The sequence below is a fragment of the Oreochromis aureus genome, linkage group 16, assembly GCF_013358895.1.
Source record: "Oreochromis aureus strain Israel breed Guangdong linkage group 16, ZZ_aureus, whole genome shotgun sequence".
In the NCBI taxonomy this organism is placed as follows: Eukaryota; Metazoa; Chordata; class Actinopteri; order Cichliformes; family Cichlidae; genus Oreochromis; species Oreochromis aureus.
The window spans coordinates 13588468-13600334 of NC_052957.1; the positions used below are offsets into that span (position 1 = coordinate 13588468).

Below are 11867 nucleotides of genomic sequence, written 5' to 3' on the forward strand. Positions count from 1 at the left end.
GGTCATCTTACTCACCAGCTTGTTTGTTTACTGTACATTTTATACATAGCTCTGTAGATTTTATACATAACCCTGTGCATTTTATACATATCTCCATACATTTTTTTCAATTTTTCTATACATATTCTGTACATTGTTGCCTGTATATACCTGTATATACAAACTTCGGTTGCTTATGTCTATAGGACACCTTGTGTCTTCCTTTTATATTTTATTTTCCCTTGCTGTAAGAGCTCTGTAACACCGACATTTTTCAACCGTGGGATAATAAAGGTTTATTCTATTCTATTCTACGATGAAGGAACTGGGATGAGATGAGTGACAAAACGTTTCTCCCACTGAAAACACTATGTCCAGATGAACAGAATCAACTTTCGGAGATTTACTTACCTGGATGATTGAGCATGCATCAAGAAGATTATGGTGCATTACATTATCTTTAACTCAGAGTACGAGTGGAAATTTACTGTCACCCAGTCTTTCTTTTATGGTACTAACATTTGTTATACAGGCTGAGTATTACATACTAAATCTTTCCACAGTCAGACTGTTTGATAAAAACAACAACTGCGAAACAATGGACAGCAGGAATAGGGTTGGGCCATTTCACCTATGCCCAACAAGGCCATGATGACCTATGACACTTGTATTGTTATCATAAAGGTAGCAATACTGGTTTTTGATCTTGCAGTGTGCTGGGAAAAAAATGTCAGCTGTTTTTATGTAGTGTACTGTCTTACCACAGGAAGCTCATTCGACTAGCTACTGGAATCCAGTGATGTATAATACATTCTTCTTTTTGACTTTGCTCTACATAAAGTTAGTTTTCACTACAGTGTTGTGCGAAAGTCATGAGCAAGACTTCATTTTATATTTTTCCTTCAAGGACACAGACTTTATTGTAATAAAGTCTTGAACAATAGTTCTTCAGTCATTCTAAAGATCTTTCAAAGGTTTTCTTTGGATATTGGCTGCTTTGTCTCTTTTTTTCAGTTTTTGTACCTGACTGTTTTCAGAGGAATGTCTTTTGTTTGTTAAGTCACTTAACACTAAGAAGTACTAGAGAAGTACGACCTTAAGAGTCTTGACTTTCAATCTCAACAGAATGGTATAATAAGGGTTTTTTTTTGTTTTGTTTTTTTGCTTTATAAACTATATGTTTACACATATTTCAAAAAGACAATACATCTTTTTTTTCCATTTTCTCAAAAAGTAAGGAGTGGTAACACTTTTTGTTTCTTTGAAACAACAGAACAATTACAGAAAATAATCAATTTCTAGGTAATTCCCTAAACTGGCTTTATTAAACATCTCCACTTACATATGTACTGGGGAAACTTAATTATAGTTGAAAAGAATTGGAATTATGTGGTGGTATTAATCAGATTCTGAAATAACAAAATATTTTATTTTAGTTTTAGTAGGTTTCTAGCAGGGTGGAAGGTAATGGGTAAAAGTTCCTTGAAAAAAACATGCAAGTCTTTTGTACAGTACCAATTTGATGGGAAGTTACGTGTGACTTCTTTGTGTTATGTCAATACTGCTCCCTGTAGTACTTTAAATGAGGATTGCAATGTGTATGCTTGGAAACAGTTTGCGGTTTAAAAATCAGGCTGGAAAAATTAGGCATTGTCTTCATCATGGTGGTATTCACAAAGTAAAATGCCTGATTTCTGTTTTCTAATTTCCAACACTGGCAATATTATGAAAGGGAAGATACTGTATAAAAAAAGTGAAACATATTTGTGTTTCTAAAATCATAATTGATTGTGCTTCTTGGTAAGACACTTCACAAAAGCAAATTTTCTTAATCTAATTCACAGTATAACCTTTGATTACCAATTTGTAAAAAAAAACTCCCCTCAAAAACCCCACTGGATTTAAAATGAGAATACACCATCTAATACTTTTTGTTCCATTACAAGACAATCTGTTCACCATTGCCATGAATACAAATAAAAATGAAAAATACAGTTAATAAACAAAACAAAAACAGTATGTATACAATCTAAAAAACTAAAATGTAAGCAGCTTTATTTTTTGAAAATTTAATTAATACTGTACATGTTTGGCAGTCCTCTCTTTGCCTATTTAGCATAAAGTCCAAAAGAGCGGTCTTTTCAGACCTGGGAGCACAACACTGAAACCATGAAAAGTAAATAAAAATGAACAACAAAATTGTTAAAATATCCTGAAGATTCCAAACACTGCATTTGGCCTTTGTATAACCAAACTCTTAACCGTCACATCAGTAAACAATTTTCCAGTGCGTGGGCTGTTCACATTCTTTCTCAGTGTCCCCACAGAAACGGTTGTATGTAGTTTTGGGGTCAAAGCCCAGAATTTCCCTCTCTTCGTGGATCCGGAAAGAGAAAGTGGAAACTGATGTTCCTATAAAAAATCTGGAAAGACACGCAGAAAAATATAAATTCAAAGAAAGATGGTGTCCATGAAAACTACGCAATACGGTGAGAACAGCATGAGTCACCGTGAGTAGTTTTTCAAGTTGAAATATTTTCCATGGGCAGGAACACGTGATAAAGCCAATGAAATATCTAAGCTATTTTCTGTTAAACTAAAGTTGGGCATAGGTGAAAGAACTAGTATTTCCACAATAATCAAACAAACATTTGTTTAAACTGATGCACATTATTGTGCCTATATGTCTAATTTAAAGGGAAAAAAGTTTGGGATATTTTTACATTGTGATATTTTTACATTTTGCTTAAATTAGTTTACTGGCAAAATCATAAAGAACAGCCGTATACAACAATAATGGGAACTTTGAACTACACAACACCTTTACCATAAGTTACAAACTAATGTGCATTACATTCAAGGATAAAGGTGTTTGGCCACTATGTGACAGCATTTACCTTTTAGTATAGGTAATGATTGAATGACATTTCCCCCTTGAAACTTACCATTAGCTGTATGTGCTTGCTGCTGAGGCTGCTCAGTTTAGAAAGACATGCAACACCACAAATTTGAAAACTCAAAATGTATCATCTATTTATATTTTCTCACTCAATACTCCTCTACAGAGGTAAAATAACACTACCATAATGTTATATTAATGTTAAAAACTGTAATGACTGGAATGAAAAAATAACTGATTTCCATGTCATATACGTGTAATTTTATATTTTTTGAAATAAATAACCTGTCTTATTACTAGTATCACAAATGTTATCGAATAATGCATTAAATACTGAATGTATTAAAACCGTGAAACTAAATATACCTTGCATGGGCACATATCCACTGGTCAATTATGGCAACTCCTCCATCTTTAAAGAGTTCGAGGTCCTCTGTGGATGGCTCAAACTGCACCATGTCTGGCAACAACTTTTTCAGCTCCTTTATTTCTGCAAAGTTTACAGATTAACAAGTATAATAAAATCATATAAGTAACTATTATCTATTAGATAAACTACTACTAAATGTTCACACTGTTCTTTAAATATTTATAGAAAACTCACAGGAATACTCAGAAATTTAAACCACAGAGTATTACTGGAAGATATTACTATATGTATATATATATTGTTATACATTTTGTAAATCAAGTTACCATACAGGGTCCCTCGTCCAACAAAGGTGTACAAAAGGGTTAGGTTTGTGTATTGGGTTTCCTATGCCCCCTGAGCCTTCACAGCAAAGGAACTTGGCCTAGCACGCCATAGTTACCCAATAAGAGCATTACAGGAGCGGTACCGTCACCTTAGGCACCTGCCACTGCCAGACATAAAGGAAGTACAGCCCCTTCTGCTTATTGGGTCGGATAATCCACATCTTCTCACTCCTGTGGAGCCAGTATGTCTAGGGCCTCCAGGTGGACCTGCAGCTGTGCACACCCGACTTGGATGGACTTTACAGGGTCCAGCGAGATTCCTACATCAGCGGCTAACCCCACAGCAGTGTCTCTTCACCTCTGGGGCCTCACCAGAAGCTGAGCTCTTCAGCCATGTTGAGCGACTCTGGAAAATGGATACTTTGCCATACCGGAGTAGGCTCATTACCAGGTTACGACAAGACGCTGAGGCCATTCAGAGACTTGAGGAAAGGACAATTCGAGTAACAATTGATGGAGTAAACCGCTATGCCACCCCACTACTGTGGAAGAAGGATCTTCCCCCTCTTCGTGCTACACCAGAGGCAGTTCCTTCTCAGGTTCAGGGAACACCCAGTCGCCTTCAGCAGTGACATAAAGGGGATGTTCCATCAGGTCCGTCTGCTAGATGAGGACAAACCCTTTCTCTGTTTCCTGTGGCGAGACATGAAGGTAAACGAAAAACCCACCATCTACCAATGGCAGGTGCTTCCCTTTGGGACTACATGCAGTCCGTGCTGCGCTACCTTTGCACTTCAAGACCATGTCCAGAAACACACTGAGCCAGAAGAGGATGCTCGTCTGTCCATAGAACGTAATTTCTATGTTGACAACTGTTTGCAGAGCTTCCCATCAGAAGGCCAAGCCAAGAAGTTGGTGGATCGCCTGCAGTCTCTCCTCTTGGAGGGTGGATTTGAACTATGACAATGGGCTAGCAATGTCCACACGGTCATCAGCCACCTACCAGTTGAGTGCCAGTCAGAGGGTAGCGTTCTCTGGCTCTCCCAGGAGTCAGCAGATCCTCAGGAGCACACTCTAGGACTCGTATGGCACTGTAAGGCTGATGCACTCCAGTACAAGCATCAGCAGAGCGTCAGTTCAGAGCCAACAATGCGCAATATTTATTGGCTGCTCGCCCAGCAGTGTGCCTATGGGTCTGTGGCATATCTACGCACCGACAAAGGGGAAGGAAAGGTCCAGGTGGCTTTCTTGGCTGCGAGGTCGAGAGTTGCACCCAAGAAGCAACTCTCAATTCCAAGGCTAGAGTTGTGTGGAGCCCTTACAGGAGCACAGCTGGCTTCTGTTCTGAAGAAACAACTGACCCTTGACATCCAAGATGTGGTGTTCTGGACAGACTCGACTACAGTGCTTAACTGGCTCCATTCAGATTCATGCAGATATAAAGTCTTTGTGGGAACCAGAGCTGCAGAGGTACAAGAACTCTCTGCTGCAGCATCTTGGCGGTACGTTGACTCAGGAACCAATCCAGCAGACGATATCACGAGAGGGAAAACTGTGGCTCAGCTTGCTGGTGAGAATCGCTGGAGCCGGGGCCACCATTTCTTCAGCCTTTGGCCACAAGCACCAGTGCCACCCGGGGGCCACTTTCTTCAGGCCACCCGCCTTTGGCACCACCAGTGGGAGAAGCTAAGGAGGAAGTGGAGGAGCTGAAGAAGCCAGTGTTCTGTGGTCTGCTTACTGGATCCGCTAGTCCAGCGATACCTGACATCAAACAGTTCAGCACGTATGAGGAACTCCTGAAAGCCACTGCTCGATTGATGCACGGGGTGGCTAATGACACCAGTCACCCTGATGTTGATGACTTTCAAAGGGCAGAGCTGGCCCTACTTAGACATTCTCAGATGGAGAGCTTCCCGAGAGAATTCACATTACTTAAATCAGAGAAGCTGATTCCATCCAGTAGCAGGCTAATTACCCTCGCTCCTGAGTATGACAAGGCTTCTGACTTGATTAGAGTTGGAGGTCAACTCCGCAGATGCGAAAGCCTGAGCCCTGAGGTACTACACCCTGTACTTCTAGAGCCCGCTCACCCAGTTACGAAGCTTCTGATCCAGCAATGTGACAATAAGCTCAACCACCCGGGAGCTGAACGTGTTTTCGCTGAGTTGCGCCGGAAATACTGGCTCTTAAAGGGGAGAGAAGCAGTCAGAAGACATCAGCATTACTGTCCCGAATGCAAGAAGTGGAGAGGTCAACCAGATGTCCCGAAAATGGCAGATCTGCCGCCCTCAAGTTTGAGGCTCTTCCGACCTGCTTTCTATTCGACTGGAATGGACTGCTTCGGCCCTATGCTCATCAAAGTGGGTCGGCGCACAGAAAAGAGGTGGGGCATCCTTTTCAAGTGTCTTACTACTCGAGCAGTTCACCTGGATCTGCTGGTAAATATGGATGTAGACTCCTTCTTGATGTCGCTCAGACGGTTCATTGCCCGTAGAGGGAAGCCCTTTGAACTCCTTTCAGACCAGGGTACCAACTTTCGAGGTGCAAGTAAAGAACTACAAGAAGCATTCACTGCCCTAACACCAGATCTTAGACAGCAACTGGCGGCAGAACAGATCCGATTCTGTTTCAATCCCCCCAGTGCTCCACACTTTGGAGGGTCTTGGGAGAGAGAGGTACGATCTGTGAAAACCGCTCTGCGCACCACGTTGGGAGCGCAGATAGTGTAAGAGGAAGTGCTGAGGACTGTCTTGCTTGAGGTGGAGAGTATACTCAACTCCAGGCCTTTGGGTTATGTTTCTTCAGACATCGCAGACCCAGATCCCATCACGCCCTACTCTTTGTTGATGGGGCGGCCAGATTGCTCTCTACCACAAGTGTTCTATCCAGAATCCGAGCTGCTCAGTCGTAAGAGGTGGAGACACACTCAAGTCCTGGCTGACCAATTCTTGAAGCACTTCATATGGCATTTTATGCCCACCTTGCAACCACGGCAGAAATGGCACAAGGAAACAGAGAACATTGCAGTTGGGTCTGTGGTTCTCATTGTTGATCAGCAGACCCCACGAGCGCTCTGGCAAGTAGGAACCGTGAAAACTATCTTACCGGGGGCCGATGATCGTGTCAGAGCTGCAATCGTTCAAGTAAAGGACCGAACTTACACTCGCCCGGTGGCACGGCTCATCAGGTTGCCTGTTCTACCCCAGGATTCTGCTTAGGTGAAGAGGACATTCCATCAAGGTCAAATTTGTACACCAAATTTGGGGGCGGCTGTACAAAAGGGTTAGGTTTGTGTATGGGATTTCCTATGGCCCCTGAATGCACCATAGGTGTGCATGTCCGCAGCTTCAGTTCAGAGACAAACAGCAGCCGAACAACGGACAGTGTGTGCATTCATAAGACCGTGAGTTAATGTTTTACTTCACTCAGTTATGTTGGTGTTCAGCTATGAGTGTATTTGATGACTTACCAGCAGTTTCTGCTTCTGTTTAAATGACGTTATGTATAAGTGGCAGTTCGCTAGCATAACAGATTTGTTCGCTAATTAGCTTCTAGCAGAGAGATTCATCGTTATCGTGTTGTTGATTCTGTGCTCTGTGTAACAGATGATAAAACAATGTAAAGTCGCCTTCAGTGCATAGTTGTATGCGTTGTGTTAATGCATAACACCTGACTTTAAGTTCATGTAACCAGTCTGAAGTATAATTTCAGCTTATTTAGGTATATACTGTACTTGAGTACACCTCAGTTGTATCTTTATGTTTATTATGTAATTTGATTCTAATTGATTTGTATCATTATGCTCTGTCTGCAGAAACCACACTCACACACACTCTTTCGCCCAGCTGCGGGCACATTCTTAATTGGAAATACAAAGAATGACAACTTTATTCCTGGACTCTGCCTGTTTGTTCCTCTCACATCTGAACATTTGCAAGTGTTCTGACCAGACACTCTGAAGTGATTGCTGCCAGCTCAGATTTCTTTCACCCTTCTAAACAAAAGGGTTAAAGGAATTATTAGCAGATTATATTTTATTACAAGTATTAGCTAGAAAATAGTGTTCTAAAACTTGACTTAATATGCAAATCACTGAAGCGTCAATGCATTACAAGTATAATTTCTCTATCTTTAAAAATGTGTGCGTGTCACTACCTTCATCGTCTGCATCTGTCGCAACAAAAACTTTATCAAGTTTATGTTTTTTCATCAAGCTGCGTATTTTTTTGACAGCTCCCTTAAGGCTCGGCACATCCTCTCTGTGACCCCAGATAAAGTCTTTCCGGCGCAGGTGGACGCCCAGATATGGACCACCTTTAGCTGAGCCAGGCTTGGCCTGAGGAGCGATCAAAAAATAGCACATCACTTCTTAAAATGCTGCTCAACATGGAAAATGGTCACACCCATAACCAGTACAATCCCATAAATATACTATTATAAGACACTGCCAAACCTTCATACGAGTCCAGTCCTCGCTGTATGGCGTATGGTCTGTTTCATCTGTAGAGTTCAGATAACTTGATCTGAAGTCATCCCCTATGAGACGCAGGTGCTTTGCAAAAACCATGCTGCGTCGTGTCTAGAATAAATACAGACCACAATTTACAGACAGCCAAGTTTCCCAGAATCCCTTTGTTTTTGAAAATGCAAAAGATACATAATGTAACTTATTATCAGTAACAATACAGTGATGCCACAGTAATGCTACAGTATACTACACATAGAAAAAGTCTGGGAACAATAACACTGCCTAAGATGACCTAACCTACCCTGAAACATAAGACGTTATGTATCACAAACTGAAAGTTCTATACTTCTTGACTTACATTCCAGTAGTCCTTCCCAGCATAGTGATCATGAAGGAGTGTCTCTGCTCGGTCGAGCATAACAGATCTGCAAAAACAACAGCATGCAAACAGGATTACCACTGTAGGTGTCATAAAATCTGACAGAGCTATAAGTAATGGCAGAGCTGAATAATAATGAAGTGAGACCATCTTTCAGACATGTTCCAAAAAAAGAAGAAGAATCAAACACCATTTTTTAAAACGATGATCATATGATCAGCTTTATGTTGAGACAATGTCACCCTGTTATTTTGCATACTTTTTTATATAAACCTGTATTCTGAATTACACACCAGGAATAGTAATGTCTAATTGTAACGCCTATACTAAAATGATACACCAAGTTGAACTATTGTAATGTTTTAAAGTTCTTTACAGTTTTAAGTCAGTTCAATTTTAAGGTGGAAATAGTGACTTTTAATGAAGACATGTTACATTATTCCAGTAAACTAAAAGCCTAAACCAGATTTAAGAATTCACACCACCCATTACATAATTTTCTGAAGTAGATATAATCTCTTATTCATATTTTAGTATGTTTAAATGTCGACTCACCCTCTATAGGTGACATAACAGCAAGAAAATTTCATGATAAATCCAAATGTTTTACCAGCATCACTCAACAGCTTTTACTGTTTGACTGATGTCGGATAACAAATAACAATAATGTATGGTTGGTGACTTTTTTATTAGCATGTTCCTTTGTAGACTCACGTTGCTGTAATGTTTTTCTGAAGAACCGGTGCTATGACAGATGCATGGCCTTGTGCTGATAAACACGTTACATTTCGAGCTCTCGTCTCCTCGTATCCCCAAAACCAGCCCCTAAAAAACAGACAAGATACATGTGGCAAGTAGTGGACACAGATAGACACAGAACTGTGAATATGTGCTATCTACAGTATTGTGCAAAAATCTCGAACCACACCTCATTTCTTTATGTTTTCCAGGAAATGTCAGTAATATGTCCCAGGAAGACTGAAAGTCAATATTTTATAATCTAATAGATCATTTTTATTCAGTGTGCACTTCTTCTTTTGGCCTCCAATTTTCCAGTTTCCTCAGACTTTTTAAGGACACACTGCACCATGCCAAGACACAGTGGGGGAAATAACTGCTGAATGTGTAAGTTTGCTTATTTACAAAGAAATGAACAGTCTCTAATTTTTGTTGTTTCAGTTTAATGCCGACAGATAGAATATCAACCAAAAATCCAGAAATAAAGGCACATTATATAAAAGTTATAAATTGATGCATGTCATTGAGTTAAATAAGTATTTGATCCCCAAGCCCCAATTTAAAATGAGTTCTTTGCTAAGTTATCTGTTATGTGTAGCCACAAAACTACTTCATCCCATCAGTCAGGTGCTTTTTATGCTTTAATGATTCATGGGTCAAGTGGTATCTAGTGGTTTAACAAACATAAAATATTTCTTTGAAAATGGCCAGGTGGAAAAACTAGACTTAAAAACCCTGAAACAACTTCAAAAGGTTTGGAAACCTATTGCTCAAGACCACTTCTGGCTCCTTGGAAGCAAATTTCACAGAAATGAGGGGTGGTTTAAAACTTTTGCAAAGCACTGTAGACGTGAAGTAGGTTTGTGTATTTTTTTGTGTAATTACATCTTTGTTACTAAACAAATATATTCATCACACTAATACCCACATCTTTACTTCTGACCCTTGTCATGATACAGATAATGGCATCTAGTTGTTGTGTGTGACAAAATGTATGACTGGTATTGTATTCGCAATGCAATGTATTATACATGTTGCCGGTTTTCTGCATTGTTTAATCACCTGTAGTAGCCATGTTTATCTTTGGAGTACATCAACTTCTCGATGCATGGCCGCTCGTCAACCTTTTCCTCCCATTTTCCGTCAGTCCATCCTTCCGCATAGTTTTGCAGTACCAGAACATGGTCTATAAACGGGCCTCCATTTTCTACAACAAGGAGAGTTCAGTTTGCCATAAACAAATAATTGTGTTGCAAAAGATTTTAATTTATATATTTTAATTTATTGAGCTTGAAATTCCGTTTCAAGCTCGGGTCCAGAGGCCTGGGAGCTTAAGGGTCCTGCGCACTATCTTAACTGTTCCTAGTACAAGGTAGGCAAGTGGCTCCTGCAGATCCCAGGAACAACATCCGAGATCTCTGTCCAGAAGAGCGCAGTCCTGGAAACAATAAGATACTGCGCAGGACCCTCAAGCTCCCAGAGGACCCGAGCTTGAAGGATAGACCGCCAGCAGGGGCAAGAGGGGAATTTTTTATATATATTAGATATATCTCTTTCAAAAAAATGAAACCTAGTCTGCATCACCCATCCAAATGCTCACCAGCAATGAATTCTTCATACTCAATGACAGGTACGTTGGCCTGAAGGCTAGTAAGGCTGAAGAACTCCCCCCATGGAATGCGGATTTGATGGAGGTTAGGGCTCTGCCAGTGGTAAAGGCGACCCCATGGGGGAAGCACCAACACCCAGTCATCTCCTTCTTTCCTCAATGTCTTGACCAGAGAAGCCATGCGAATATAGACATCTCTGCGCAGATTGAAACCCTCTGGAGGGTTTACATCATACAAAAGGTACCTGTGGTGACAAGACAAAAGCATAGCACATTATTTGTATACTGTAGCTAATACTTTCCAAAATTGAGGTACCACCTTAAAACTTTAGAAAGCCTTACTCACTGCTGCAAATTTAGCTTTTAGTGATCCAGGCAGTTGTGTTCTCTGTTTTTTTTTTTGTTACAGCAGGCTGTTTAACAATTCTGGAAGTTACAGTCTGATCAAACAAATAAGCATGGATACAAATAACTCATTCATATCACCTAACTACAGAAAGCAATAATACACATACAATAACCAGAAAACTAAATTCTGCATTAAAAGTAAACACAAATGAAATCATGTTGTTGCAGAACTCCACTATAGAACAATAATGTTCTGGCTGTGCACAGATCTACAAGGATTTGTGGTAATTTTATGGAAGAAGGCATTAAATTGTAAAGTTTTTAATAGATCAAGATGACGCTTGACATAGTCAAAGCTGACACGATATCAATATAGACTTAAAAGGCCAAAAAGAAAAAAAAAACGACGTGTTTACTACAAAGAAACACTGCCTGTACGGTTAAATGAACAGCTGCTTCCAAATTTACGTTAGCATTGCTGGTTAGCCCAGCGTTACGCTATAAACTTACCGCAAATCCCTGGCGGCAGCAACGGGTGCAGTAACCGTCTGGCTTGCACTAAATACATTATCACTGTTTCCTTCATCGAATGCGGAAAGGGCGACGAAAACTGAAAGCAAGAACGAACTGAAAGAACACGCTGAAGCAAAGAACATCAGCAGTCTATTCAGTACGCTCTGCGCCATATTGACTCTGAGCCACGCACTTCCGGAAGCGTCTGCATGGTTGCCGGGCAACCAGCAATCAGAGA

The 11867-nt window shown here is 40.5% G+C and overlaps 1 protein-coding gene across 1 annotated transcript; it reads right to left on the reverse strand.

The window, feature by feature from the left end:
• Nucleotides 1-462: 462 nt before the first annotated feature.
• pofut2 (protein O-fucosyltransferase 2) lies at nt 463-11831 on the reverse strand. Its single transcript, XM_031730423.2, has 9 exons — nt 11627-11831; nt 10760-11013; nt 10222-10366; nt 9136-9246; nt 8401-8467; nt 8028-8153; nt 7730-7910; nt 3245-3368; nt 463-2402 (listed from the first exon to the last, which is right to left on the reverse strand). Exons 1-9 carry the CDS (start codon nt 11800-11802, stop codon nt 2249-2251), a joined length of 1338 nt encoding a protein of 445 aa, XP_031586283.1. The 5' UTR covers nt 11803-11831; the 3' UTR covers nt 463-2248.
• Nucleotides 11832-11867: the final 36 nt, after the last annotated feature.